Genomic DNA, 15,389 nt, shown 5'->3' with positions numbered 1-15,389 from the left:
TACACAAATGTAAATTCGAAATGGATCAAAACTCCTGAATGTAGGTCATAAAACCGTAAAACTCTTAGAAAAAAACATGGGCAAAAAACTCTTGGACATAAACATGAGTGACTTCTTCATGAATGTATCTCCCTGGGCAAAGGAAACAAAAGCCAAAAATAAACAAGTGGGACTATATCAAGCTGGAAAAGTTCTGTACAGCAAAGTATACTATCCATAGAACAAAAAGGTATCCTACAGTATGGGAGAATATATTCATAAATGACAGATCTGATAAAGGGTTGACATCCAAAATATATAAAGAGCTCATGCACCTCAACAAACAAAAAGCAAATAATCCAATTAAGAAATGGGCAGAGGAGCAGAACAGACAGTTCTCCAAAGAAGAAATTCAGATGGCCAGCAGACACATGAAAAGATGCTCCACATCGCTTGTCATCAGAGAAATGCAAATTAAAAGCATAATGTGATATCACTTCACACCTGTAAGGATCGCCACTATCCAAAACACAGACAACAACAAATGCTGGCCAGGTTGTGGAGAAAGGGGAACCCTCCTGCACTACTGGTAGGAACACAAGGTAGTTCAAGCATTGTGAAATGCAATATGGAGGTTCCTCAAAAAACTAAAAATGGAAATACCATTTGACCCAGGAATTCCACTTCTAGGAATTTTCCCTAAGAATGCAGGAGCCCAGTTTGAAGAACTGGCTCCCCTATGTTTATCACAGTACTATTTACAATAGCCAAGAAATGGAAGCAACCTAAGTGTCCATCAGCAGATGAATGGATAAAGAAGAAGTGGTACATATACACAATGGAATATTATTCAGCCATAAGAAGAAAACAAATCCTACCATTTGCAACAACATGGATGGAGCCAGAGGGTATTATGCTCAGTGAAATAAACCAGGTGGAGAAAGACAAATACCAAACGATTTCACTCATAAGTTTAGTATAAGAACAAAGAAAAACCGAGGGCACAAAACAGCAGCACAATCACAGAACCCAAGAATGGACTAACAGTTACCAAAGGGAAAGGGACTGGGGAGGATGGGTGTGAAGGGAGGGACAAGGGTGGGGAAAAAGAAAGGGGGTATTACGATTAGCATTTATAATGTGGGGGAGGGTCACAGGGAGGGCTGTGTAACACAGACTGGACAAGTAGTGATTCTACAGCATCTTATTACACTGATGGACAGTGACTGTATTGGTTTTTGTGGGGGAGACTTGGTGAAGTGGGGAGTTTAGTAAACATAATGTTCTTCATGTAATTTTAGATTAATGGTACCAAAAAAAACACGTCATATACCTAGGTATAGTTCTAATGAAAGACGTACAGACCTTACATAAAACATAGAAAAACATTTTGAAATAAATTAAAGATGACCAAAGAAGAAAAAGGAGGAATATACTTTGTTCATGTATTCGAAGACTGAATATCATAATGATGGCAGTTCTTTCCAAATTTGATCTGTTGATCAATGCATCTCAATCAAAATTCCACAAGGTTTTCTTATGTGCATGAAAATCTGAGTCAATCCTAAACATTACAAGAAATGAATAGAGTCAATTTGTAAATACAGTATTGAGGAAAAGAGCAAAGCTGGGTTCTTTGTCTACCAGATATTAAAGCTTATTTTGATGTTTCAGTGATTAAACATAGTATGGCATCAGCCCAGAGATAGAATAGTTGATAAATAGATCCACACAGTAGTAATAAGATTTATGATGCAGGTGGTAATGCAGTGGAGTGGGGAAAGGATTATCTTTCTATAAATGCTGCCAGGTCAGTTAGATAGCTAGCTCTATGAGGGGAAAGGTGAACCTTGATTTCCTTCCTAAAACCATACACCAAAAAATCCATGCCAAACAGGTTTGTCGCTCTCATGTGAAAGGCAAAATAATAAATTTTCTAGGCAATAATGTGGGAGGATCTTTCCATGACACAAAATACCAACCATGAAAGAAAGGATTGTTAGATTGTGTCACAATTAAAAATGTCTGTCAGCAGAGTTACCGTTAACATACTGATAAGATGAGACACAGGCTGAGAGGAGAGCACTTGAAAAAATACGAACAATTCTGACAAATCCGTTTGAAAAAAGATAGCCTCGTACCAAAAAATGTGTAAAACGCTTGAACAAATACTTCACAACAGCTGCCATTCAAAAATATCCAAAAGCACATGAGTGGGTGCTTCACCTCAGGAGGCATCAGAGAAATGCAGATTAAGACTGCCATAAGGTGTTTACTGCACACCCACCCGAAGAGCTAAAATCAGAAAGCTCGCAATACCCCACGGATTGGTAAGATGTGGAGCAAGTGAAACTCACACATTGCTGATGAGAGTATAAATTTATTCCACCACTTTGGAAAACTCTTTGGTAGAATCCACTATAGCTAAATTCTTATAAATAAATCCATGACTGAGTCATTTTATTCCTGGTATGTCCCCAACAGGATTATGTTCATGTGTTCACTGAAAGATACATGCAGGAATGTTCACTACAAAATTCTTTGTCATAGCCACAAACACTCAAACAGCAAACAACAGGACTGTTTGACTGTTGAGTGGATAAATCAGTTGGGATATATTCATACAACAGAATATGATACTCAGGGAAAATGAATTAGTACTATATGAGATCATGATGAATCTTACAAACCTGAAGTCAGCCAAATAAGTTAGGTAACAGAACATAGACTATATTTCCAAAATCAAAAAGGGCAAAAATAATTGATTTGTCTTGCTAAAGCAAGGGGACAAAAACTGATAGAATAAGGGTCACCTCTGGGGAAGGTGTGAAGGCAGACTGTGGGTGGTAGGTACTTTCCTATTTTTAGATCTGGGTATTGATGACATGGATTTGTTAGTAAAATTTTAGCAAGATATATTCATAATTTGTACATTTTTTTCTGAATTCATTATATTCAATAAAAACATGGCCACTCTAAATCATATTTTACTTTAAAAAACTAAATAACTTCATTTTATTTTTAATCCTGGATTCAAATTTTTGCACAAAACCTGTGTGCAAATTTTTCAAGTTTTACCTCTAATGTTAATAATAACCTATACAGTAGAGAATTATTGATAGAATAGAGTAGGTTTTGTTTTTCATTTTCTCTAGTTCATTATTAAAAAAAACTAAGAAGTTAATGGATTACAGGCATACATTAATTATTTTAATTACTTTTCTTGTGTTTTGCCTTGATATTAAAAATTCTATAATCATGACAGTTGCTTATTGTTGTGATACAATTATCTGAAAATGCATCTCTGCAAAAAACCAGAAATGTTGTCTGAACAACTGAAACTAAATAACATGTTTGATGTTGTAAGAATCTCTTGGTACATTTTTCATTCTATTATCTTGATGTGAACACATTGTGGCACTTACCGTAAGAGGGCACTTACCACAAGGAATAGGCTGCTGAGCAATTCCAAATTAAATACGGACTAAAGATTTATCGGACTTGCTGTCCCTAGAAGGGGCCTAAGACGGTGGAGCTTTGAAGTCAGAGACCCAGTTTCAAGGTCAAGCTTCACTGTTCAGAGGTTAAGTGACATTTGTTTTGTTGTGGAAGATTTATAAAGCCTTTATATCTCATTTATTTCCTCATATGGAAAATGCAGACAATAATATTACATGCAGAGTGTTTAGTTCAAAGCCTACCATAATAACAACTTAATATTTGACCTATAGACTTAATAATAGTAAAATTGTCCACCTCACAAAGTTAAGCAAGTTGAGCAATTTGGAATAAGCAACCAAACATTATTATTATTATTTTTGATTATGAAGCAGTCCATGTTTATGTGTCCTAAATTTATTAATTATAATATGAACACAAAATAGAGCTTTCATATGAATGTTCCATCTTTCATATGGTGATATAATATAATTTAGAATTAATTACCTTTGCTTTATATTCTTAATTTAGGTACCCCCTCCTAAGCCAGGAGTTTGAATGAAAATTTTTTTTATTTGAAAAATGAAGTTGCCCTTTTTTAGTCTTAATATGATGAAATATTTAATGTAATTTCCTACAGAAACTAAAATGTTTATTTTTTTGTAAATTGGTGGATTTGACATGTTTTTTAAAAATCCCACTTACTTGAATCATAAATTATGGGAATAAATGTCCCTTTGTCTTATATGCTTTATGGGTTTGGCAATAGTTTAAACTACCCGTGTTTATTGTGAACCTTGCGTTTACTCTCCTCAATTAGCTCCATATAAATATAAATCATTTTCCTCTTCACTGTCTGCAGGCATTTAATTAAATGATTCTTTTTAACATTAATAAGAGATGTGTCATGAAATTGCTGTGCATCGCTTATGCATAATTACAACTTTATTGCACTTTAGTCAGTCTTTTAATTCTGTGGACCATTTGTCTTGTCTTGTGTGTTTATCTGATAAATCACCCCCAGCACATGGTGTTGATAAATATTTGAGTATTTAAATATTGAGTTTGTTATGTTATTGCTATTACTTCTTGCTAATTAAGAAATTTTATCTTCTGTAATGTAGATCATTGAAGAGCTTCTATTACTAAAACTAGCAGCTATGACTCTTGATTACAAGTTCTCTTTCTTCTAGAAAAATCCACATTTTATCTCTGCATGTGTGTGTGTGTGTGTGTGTGTGTGTGTGTGTGTGTGTGAGAGAGAGAGTGAATATGAATGTTACTGTTTAACATTTAGATGTGAAAATAATGATGGGCTAATGTCTTTAGTAATCATTGAAATCATTATGGTATATTCTGTTTTTCTGACAAATATGAAAAGGAAATCATTTTAGATTTTCTTGGATTATTTTATCTGAAAGAGAATAAATACATAAATTTGTTCTGCAGATAGAAAGACAAATGGTAACTACACTTAACTGCTCATTACTAAGTTGCCTACCTTGGCCCCAGGATCAAAAGGAATAGATTCATCATAGGTCACAAAAAGATTCATTCGTAGGTTAATGTTTAAAATGAGGACTTGAACTTTATACAACAGCTAAAAATCTCAAAAATTTATAGTGGAAACCAGACTTTTCCATTTAGCACAGTGTTCTTTCTTAAATAATGATTGTGTTTTTAAAATACAAAGGATGTGTGTAGGCTTAGAACAGATTTTTCTGATGACTAATAATTAAATAATCAAATGTGCTCTGTTATAAGTAACCTATTGAATTTTTCTAGGTCTTCAGAACAATCCCACCTGTATTTTTAGGTTGATATATAAAAATAACTTTATAACACTTAAATAGTCACTGTGTATGTTACATTTTATGTACATTTCTTTCTAGGAGCTTGCTTACTAAGGGGTGGAGTCTCCTAGCAATGGCCCAAGATTTCTGCCTAAGTAGCATTACCTTCTTACCTGAGTAATGGATTTTCTAAGTAAAAAAAATCACCATGTAAGAACTTGTTCGTTATGCTTCAGAAGATTGGAGACTGATGAAAATTAGGCTTGAGATGGATTAATGGTTGTGCATTGAGCATTGACTCTCCTATACAGAATTTTATTGTTGTTAACAACAATTTGATCAATAAATATGAGAGATGCCCTCTCAAAAAAAAAATCACAAATAAACTTAAATGCATGAAGAATCTGAAACAAACTCAATTCTTACAGGACACCAATCATATGTGCTATAGAAGGGAGGTGGGTTATGGAAGTTTTTAATTTTGAGATGGAATATGTCCTTCAATGTTGATTTTTAAAAAAGGTCATTAAATTGCTGGGAATTCTAAGGCAATGTAGAAGACAGTCTTTTTTGACATATTATTTTGTTCCATTTTACACTTTGGATATAATTATATACACTTATTTTTTAAAGAATATAATTATTATAAGCTACATTAATAAGTACAACTTAAGAAGAATTTGATTCTGTTACTATTTCAGAATAATTTGGCATGGTGTGCCTTTTGTTATATTGCGAAATTTTATGTAGTACCAGAAAGATTGGGGTAAGAGAAGTTTTACTTTTATTTCATGACAGATTAATAGTTAGAGTGCTGTATTTCAAAACTGATCTTTTTCATTAAATAGATTCTTAGAGGAGAATAGTGATTCCTCAATCAGGAGGCCTGTGAGGTTTGAGAAGTAGGTTAACATTCGCTTTGGAATATGTCGGATTATCCTTATTTCAAGTACCTGGTGTATTTCTAGCCTAATGCCTTTTGAAGTTGTGATTATTAAATTAACTGAGATTTTTTTTTTTGGTGTTGTTGGATGAGATGAAATGTTATATTAAAAATTTGAATGCTGTCTTTTACCCTTCAGAATTGGGAGTAGATTTTGGTGAAGGGGCCACATTTCAATTTTTATTTAAATGACAGTAGTTGAAATGTTGCTAGATATTTATTTGTTTGCTTATTATTTATTTTGGCTTTTTCTTTCCACAGCAAGTTGATGTGGAAAAATGGGTATGTGATTCCATGTATTTACAAAGAAATTGTGATTAAAAAATGCATGTTTGCTGTTGCCTCTAATATTTTTTTTTTGCTTCCTAGTGTGGCTTGTATAACCAGTAGTCAAAATAACTGCTGTGTTGTAATGAACAAGTATTTTATTGTCTCTAGTTAGAAACTTATGAATACTTGGTTTTGCTTCATCTGAAATGGGGTATATTAAAGTGTTCTTCATCCTTAGAACCCTATAGTTTTTATAGAATTGACTTTGTAACTGTGACATGCAGGAAGGCTGTGTGTCAACAGGAAGGCTTTTTTTAAATTAGAATTGTACATTATGAAAAAACCTGAACTATTTAAGCTTAAAATCCTCCTGCTGAGTTTGTCCATTTTTCCATGCACTATAGGGAAAATTTTTTATGTGTGTTCGTACAATCGTAAAAAATGCAGGTGAATGACAATTTCATGGAGGAAGGGGCAGTTACAGGTTCTGGAGGCCAAGTCTGGGGCCAACATTTTGGCAAGTTGTGTAAAGTGGCCGAGTTATGTTACTATTTTGGTGTCAGTTTCCTCATCTGTTAGGACTGGAGGGAGGGAAGAAGGATCCTTGCAGTTCTGAATGCCCCGTAGTTCTGAATGGAAACGAGTCTCATCAACACTGATGTCCTTGATCCACTTTTTTCCAAAAAGTGCAAAACAGTGAAACTTGGCAATGTTGTATTATTTTGTTTTTATTTGCTCTGTGACTTAATACAATGAATCGTTTCAGATTGGCTTAACTAATGGCTTCATCTTCATTATTTTCCCTGATCCTGGGGTCTGACTCTCTTGATGCAGTATTTTGAGAATTTTGCTGTCTTTTCATTAGTCTTTCAGTAGGTTCCCAAACAACTGGCTGTCTCTCTGGTTTTATTGTGCATCTTTGCACTTTTTCACTTCTTACATCCCTTTATAGTCAAGGACATTTTTTTTTTAATTTATCATTTCTGTGATGGTGACACTCATATACTGATTTCTTAGAACTATTACTTCTATATTATATTTCTGGTAATAATTCAAATTTGTTATCTTCATAACTGAAGGATTACCAATTCTGTTCAGTCATTTCTTTGGGAATTTCATATCTTCTTCTGTGCCTAAAATTAAAATTCAGGTCTGAGCACCACATTGCTCTTGTCTTGTCTTGTCTTGCTGTTGCTTTCTATGAACATGACTGTCACCTGTTTGTGTCATCCCCCCACGTCAGCTATCCTAAAACAAGTCCATCTTTCTTTTCCCATGCTTGGATCTTCTGAAATTCCAGTATTTCTCACCATCTCCATCCACATCAGTATCTTGAACCAACCACTGAAGCCACTTTCAGTTCTTCTGGAAACAGACTATATACATGAATAAAACCCTCTTTTTACCATTGTCTGTAAGTATTCCCATTTGTTCCTCCATGTGTTTGGTTACTTTTGATCTGCCTTGCTTTGAGCCTTTTCCCTCTTATTGTCATAATAATTTTTCATCTCTGAGTTTATTCTTATTAAGTTTATTTGTAAGTCTTTACAATAGAGGTTATTTTCTAGTTCTGAGAAAGTAATGCAGACAACACTGAGCTGAAAATCATGCAGTTCAGCTTTGCAAGTGATGACCTTTAGAACCTTAGGTACCTTGTTTGTGGACTCTAATCTCTTCTTTAGGATTAGAATCTGGCCTAGTCCTTCCTTATTCTAAAAGAGTACTATTAATGACAAAACCTATTAATGATGAAAAAATGTTAATTTAGATATCATATAATGAAAACATCCTGCTGGGTTTGTTTGAGAATGCCAATAATCATCATATGTATATGACTCAGTGAATTTAGGACTTGAGCTGTTTCTCTCTTTGAAGACCTGTATAGTTCAAATCTTACGCATTCTCCGTTAGGAAGTTTGAAATTCTACTGTAACAGGTAACCTGGAAAGGTAACAGAAACCCTTTTAACCCCTGCCTGCTTACCTGCTCTGTGGGGCTGCTTTTCCCCTGCCCCCTGGCTTGAATTAGGGCACGTCCCATGACTTTTCTCATATTCAGACAGCAAAACACTCCCTGGTCATTACAAAACACCCAAGTCTCATGTCAGTAATTGCATTGTCCAATCCTGTGTAATAGGAGAACTCTGCAGTTAATTCACATGAATTGTCTCCATAGCTCAGACCTCTCCGGGCTGGAGGCCTGGAGGAGGAGGAACATGCTTCACACCTCACACCCGGTAGAGTTTGTTGGGCTTGTCAAGTGTTTGAAGCTACTTTCTCTCTGGGCTCTGTGGAGTCTTTGGGAAAGCTCCCATCACCAGAAGTCTCTGGCCTGTGCTCTCTCGCTGCAGCCAGATGTGTGTCCTGCAGCTGGTCACTGGTGAACTCTTCCGCATCCCTGGGTCTCTCGGTGGCACTGAAGACTATACAGGCGTCTCTGTTCATGGGGCCCTATTTGCTTGTTTGGAGAGCAGTCACTTCCCAGTTGCAGCCCTGTACTCTGCTGTCACATCCATGTCAGCCCCAGCATCAGACTCCCATCTGGTGTGTCCCAGCTCCTGGGGACATAGGGATCCCGGAAGCCACCCATGAGGTGAGGGCAAGCTTGGCTGCGGGGGAAGCAGGGCTCCCAGCCTACCAACACTTCCTCTAAAACACCATATCTTGGCTTTCCAGATTCCTCTGACAGACTGGAGCTGGGGACAAGCTAAGGGCAGCAAGCAGGTTTTCAGCCACCTCCCCTTTGGCATCCCTGTCTTGGTGGTTTGAGCTGTGGTATTATTGGCCATCACTTTGCTCTGAGACAGGTATCCTATTTTAACATCCCGTTATACTTGCTTGTCTACAGAGTACATTTAACAACCCCAGAAGATTAAGACATTTAAGAGCTTTATAAAAGTTGAATTTATATGGAAATTAAAACAGCTTCTTTATAAATTTTCTGATAGCAAAATTTCAGATAAGTTCATCAAAGGCTACTCTTAATAAATCTCTCTCCCTCTGTCCTTTCCACCTGTTACCCTATATCTCTTTGAGCATCTTTCAGCATTTGTGTTTAATCATGAGCCCACTGAGTAATCAAATACATCATGAGAGAATAACACTGTGAGTCCTGGATTAATGGGTGATTATTCCAGGGTAGCGCCCCTCATCTGTAGCCTTGGCTTCTGCATGGAGCCCTGGAATTGCAGGTCCTGGGTTGAGTTGAGGACAGTGAAAGGATGGAAAAGATCGTGACATTGTGTGTGAAGCTTTGTGTATAGATTGAATGATGTCTCATACATATCTTTGCTCTTTGTAAAAATACATTGATTCCACTGTGTTAAAATACAGAATTCTCTCAAATGTTCCTAACTCACTAGCAGTTTTACAAAGATAATACATTTTCATGTGCAACTATGAGGGCCTGTGAAATTCATGTTATCAATGTTCCTTCATGTTTGAAATGGCTTAAAAAATATGGCATCTTCTATAGCCTGAGATAGACGATTTTTTATATGTAGGTGGTGATCTGAGGTCAGGCTTTCTCTGTCTTCAGGTCATTATTCTCCATATATCCTCTGCACAATCAATTTATTTTGATTTACAGAAATTCTCTCTTGAGACACTGGGAAAAGAAGAAAACCTTAGCTATTCCACTTCATATTTTAGACATTTGTGCAGCTCAGTGATTTATAAACATGTGTCACAGAGATAAAGCATGAGGATTTATAGTAGTTTATCAGAATCATTTGTTTTCCTTTAACCTTCTAAAAAAGAAATAAATCATTATTTACATATCTTATGTCAAATCCATGACACTCAAAAGAAAAGACAGTCCATTTAAGCCCTGTCTGTACAGAGTGTTGATAGGCAGACAGTGATAATGGTTGCTACCAAACTGCTCTAAAAATAGGGTGAATTCCTTTAAAAAATGCCAGCATGCACATGTAACTAGGTGCTGTGATGGTCCGTGAATATGAGGGATGCAAGAGCATTGCCATCGGCTGAACCATTATATGTTTAATTGTTCTTTCATGGGCTGAAAGCCAAGTCTCTTCTAGATGCTTTCTGGGCCTGCAGTGAACATGTCTGTTAGTCACTTGCAGTCTTTTGGAGGGCATTCCTACAAAAGTGATAATTCCCATAGGATATTTTCAGCATAAGAGAAATAGTTGAGGTTTTTCCACACATATGTGTCTACATATGCTATTAGATAGTGTATATTGATAAATGACATATGGAATTGCTATTCTTAAATTTATTTTGTTCTCTAAAATTTGTTGGGGGCATCATTAATTTAAAATAACCGCCAACAGGCCCAAGTGTTTGGTGGTCAAAAAACTTTTCCTTTTGTCAACATAATGAAGTTTGTCGGATATATCCTCACTCATGAAGGAGAGGTTACCGGCTGGGAATTATAGAGAATCCTAGCGTCTTATACGTGGAGTGAAAAGATGACAGAGAGGCTGTTACTTGATGGACATTTTGTGGGGGAAGGTTAGGACACTACATCGTCTTAATGGAAGCATCGTGTTCATAGAGCCAAGATTTTACCCTAGTCTCTCATGTGGTCCTATTTGGACCTGCACTACAGTTGTGTCCAGCACGTGTCCTACACTATCAGCCAAAGAAGCCACTTGCCACTTCTGGTAAGTTCTAGGAGTTGAGCAACCCACCCACTTTTTTATTTTTTGCCTTGAACTTAGCACCAGGGACAAAGCCAGACATACAGGTCTGGGCTCAGCAGTAAATCTCCAAGAGCAGTCGTGTCCTGGATGGTATGAAAGGCAATTCCTTTCCTTCTCTTTCTCATCTACAGAAGGGGTTCTGCTGGCCTGCCCATCCAGACTTGTGTATACTTGTGCAAACTCACAAACAAAAAGGAAACCTGTCCACCAGTGTGCCCCACCCACTCATATAGGCAAGATCTTGCTCACCCCCAGTGCCCTGCAGCCAGGCACCTGTCTTCAGAAGAAAAATGTGCCTGGAAAAATCAGACTGACCTTTCAAAAAGGCCAGTGAAACCAACAGTGATCAGTTTGGAGCCTCATGTGCTTTTAATGACAAGCTCTCAAGTGTTTGTTTTGTTGCTGTGTTGCTAATTCCTTATCTACATAATTTATAAGAAGACATTTTCGTAAAGATTCTTTTAAAACTCCTTAGACAGGTCCATATATAGAAGTATTAATTTTTTTAATCAGCTGTCATTTCACAAAACTGAAAGAACAGTTTAAAAAATTCAAGGTTGAACTGAAAGGCATAATTATGATAGAGGAGTTTTTTTTTTTTTTTTTACATCATCTGAATTACTGTTTCTTTCTTTGTACCAGTAACAGATTGAACTTAATTATGCATTCTCTTGATGTCCAAAATCAAATATTGATTACAATTTTTAGAATTAAGTATTGCTGTTTGATTTGTTTTTCTACTCAGAAACATTTGCATATGCTAAGAACATCCCTCAGATTTATTAGATAAAGTGACGTAACCTTATAGACCAAAGACTCTTTTGCTTCTGTTTGTCATCCATGAGACCCTCCCAGGGCCATCTATGCCATCTATGTTTGAGCTTAAGCATAAGGATTGCTGTTTCTCTTCCTGGTTTTCTTGTAGCATAACAAGGGTTATACCCCTGACTCCCGCTCACATCTGAAGCTTCATCTGTCTTATCAGTTCTGAAGTAATTAAACTATTCAGTAATGCCGCTGAGTTAATGCCACTTGCAGTTTTATCCTAAAGAATTTAAATTACCACCTTTGAGTTTCTGTATAAATTGACTATCATCCAAACATTTCTTCAAGACAGAAAGCAGTGTCAGGACTCATGCTGGTTCCTGGATTCTAATGTTCTTTATATAGTCATCCATTTGCGTATGTTGAAATTTTCACTCTTATCTAATGAAATTCTTATGAACGAAATAAATCCCATAATTGAATTATTTATTCAACTTATTATAAGTGTAAAATTGATATTCTCTCCACCTAAATTAAGGCTGTTTTCCTCAGTATTTATCTTTATGCATGAATTGCTTTTCTCCTTTTTTATCATGTCACCAATTTCAAAAGGATTTTTGTTGCAATTCTTTTTCTTTTTATTGTACTTAATCAGTGTTCACATTGAGATTAAAATAATACAGTTACCCTTTGTATTTTAATGTATTTTGCTTTCTTTCTTACCCTTGGATGATCCCTTTTGAATGTAGCATAATGTTATGACTTTGATAATATCTAGCACTTAAGCCAAATTGACCCATAGATGACTTTAATGAAAACTAATGTCAATAATGCCACAAATAATCTTTCATGTTCCTGATTAACTTTTGAAAATATTGTATATCGAGTACATCTGCTATTCTCTCTCATTCTGTGGACAGATCTGTTAGCCTTTGCTAGTTTGAAGTATTCATTCTGTTTTGTCATACATATACACAGTGACTTGATCTTGTTACCTATGCAACTTAGAACTTATGCATAGCTAAATTTAGTCACTCTGCTGTCCACTTTTTTTTTCTTTTTACTACAGTTCTAAAGTAGTTCAATCTAGATGACTGATAAAACCAGGCTGAGAACATCAGGTTTTAGAAAGAAAACTCTCCAAACCCTAGATCAATTAAGAAAAAAATCTCATGAGGAAAGTATCTGTAATAAACCATGTTCTGTAGCAAAATTTTGGATTTTCATTTCCTTTGAATTGAGCCTTACAAGTGATTTTTTACCTAATTTCTCGTTTAGTGATATCTGTATCACTAGTGATCACATGTAGGCATGTGATTAGTCAGTTTCAATGTGGAAGGTAAGTTGCCTGATATCATTTGCCATTGATATCAGTTACAAAAATGCAACTAAACAGTGTATATTTTTAAATCAGGAATGAAATGGCTCTTTACAAATTTTTCTTAAAGTTGTAGTATTAGAAGTGAACAAAAAGGAGTCATAAAAGAATTGTCATTTGTAACATACATATTACAATGTAGGTCTGATTCAGGGAAACAGTTCTGTTATTTACAAATATCTGTGTTGGAAAACTGTCCCTTGCTGTTTTCTTTAAAACTGTGAATATGTTTATATTTTTCTCTGTAGGACTTACATGCTGTGACAACTAAATTGAACCCTAAGTTTGGAAATATAGTATAATTTTTCCTTCTTAGCTCTTTATCATCTCTATGGCTTTCCTGAGAATAGGAAGTCCAAGAAACTATGTGTCTAAAGAGAAAGGAAGAAATATATAAGATGAACACACTATATTTTGAAGAAGCAAAAGAGAGCTATTATATGTCAGTCATGAGATGAGGCTTTGTCATTTTTTGAGTAAAAGGGAAAAGTTTTTGTGCTTTTTCTTTGATGTTCATATGGAGTGTCTAGGGAATCACTTATTGTTATTTTGCATGAAATATGAGCAGCTCATTGCAGAGTATTCATTTACCATCTACCCTACCTGTTCCTAATGCTCTATTCCAGTAAAATTAGTTGGGTTGCTATTTTTGTCACCACTTTTATGTGAAAGATGTAAAAAGGTTTAAAGCTTTTTCAGAGTACAATTTTAAGATTATATCTTTTATTTTTTTGGCGCTTATATATGTTGAAAATTGAATCACGCATTAAAGTAGAATGGCATGTTTCCACTGAAAAAGGAAGAACTAACATAAAAACGTCTTTAAAAGGGGTTTTGCCTGCTACAGCTTTTCTCTAGCATGTAGTTGATACTGAGTTTTGTTGCGACAACACAGTGAATGTGTTTTTTTATGTTCATTGTTCATCTAACTCCATTTAGAAAAATTGAGTCTTTTTGAATCAGATATTTTAAAATAAGTCTTTGCAATAATGTATATTTAATATTTTCTCTCTTTTCCTTGTGCCCCTACAGAAATTCATGATGAAGGTAAGACACTGGATCATCTGCTGTTTGTAATACGTTGTGTATTTTAAGTTCAGTCACACATTTTTGTTTAATTTTTGAATTCATGGCAGTTTTCTTCTCACTTTAAAATTAAAAAGATAAAACTGGATCTTTTAAACTTTGATAAATTACTTCTTTAGAGTCGACAATTTAACCAACAATATTCGACATTTTTAGGTCATATTGTAACATGTTTTATTTAGATAACTTTAGGAAGTTCTTCTATTAAAACATTAAAAAATACCTCTCCATTTAGGCTTGTCACTGTGGGATTATACTGGCTGCTTTGTTTGTAAGCACTCTGTGTGAATACAATAGGAAATTCATAGTATGGGAAATTAGAAGAGGCACCAAGAAGCTGCTATTGAATTATTTTTGAAGGAGTGAACATCACTCAGCCCTTCTCATTTCTCAGCCAAACTAGAAAAATTGAAAGGTCTTAAAAGAAGACAAACTAAAAGTAAAGAGTGAAATACTTTGTCACGTCACTGAAGGCAATATGCAGAGGAAGAAAAGGAAGGGAGCAGAATGTCATTATTCCAAGATACAGAGTAGAAATGTTTTGCTTCTTTGTTGTGTATCTCCAACATTTCTCAAATGACATTCATGACATTTAATTCCTAATCTTAAAGTCTAGAAACAATGTACAGAGAAACATTTTTGTATTAAGCTAATAAAGACTGCCATATAATTTAATTTCAAAACAGTATCATTTCAAAAGGTATAAACTCTGAAACATGTTAGATCAGAATTCTCCTTGTAGATTGAAAAGGTTACTTTGAAGAAAAGGAACCAAAGTATTCATGTCAGTCTACTGAGTTACTTAACTAAGTCTGCAATTCATGTTTTACAAAACTCTGTACCAGGAGCATTATGGGGTCCTGACACTACCTATTGACTGATATTAAGAATTTGACAGTTTGGATAGGATGACAGAGCACTTCTTTGAAGCCATCTATCAAGAAGAACACAAAACATTTTCTAAAATTTGAAATAACTCCAGATACTATTTTTCAGTAGAAAATATTACATGGGGAAGAGAGGACATTAACCACTTAATTAGATGTATCATGAAATAATGGTTTGGGT

At 35.2% G+C, this 15,389-nt stretch overlaps 1 protein-coding gene across 5 annotated transcripts in view; it reads left to right on the top strand.

Moving 5' to 3' along the window:
• RYR2 (ryanodine receptor 2) overlaps positions 1-15,389 on the top strand; it is an 894,209-nt gene that overhangs the window by 329,622 nt on the left and 549,198 nt on the right. For all 5 annotated transcript variants that reach the window (XM_073241246.1, XM_073241245.1, XM_073241243.1 and 2 more), the window contains exons 4-5: positions 6,415-6,435; positions 14,268-14,282. In XM_073241246.1, the coding sequence (XP_073097347.1) occupies positions 6,415-6,435; positions 14,268-14,282 (36 nt within the window). The remainder of the gene's footprint in view (positions 1-6,414; positions 6,436-14,267; positions 14,283-15,389) is intronic.

This window comes from Manis javanica, chromosome 7 (assembly GCF_040802235.1).
Source record: "Manis javanica isolate MJ-LG chromosome 7, MJ_LKY, whole genome shotgun sequence".
Classification (NCBI taxonomy): Eukaryota; Metazoa; Chordata; class Mammalia; order Pholidota; family Manidae; genus Manis; species Manis javanica.
Note: the sequence above shows the minus strand (reverse complement) of the source record. Positions and strands in the feature narration are given on the sequence as shown.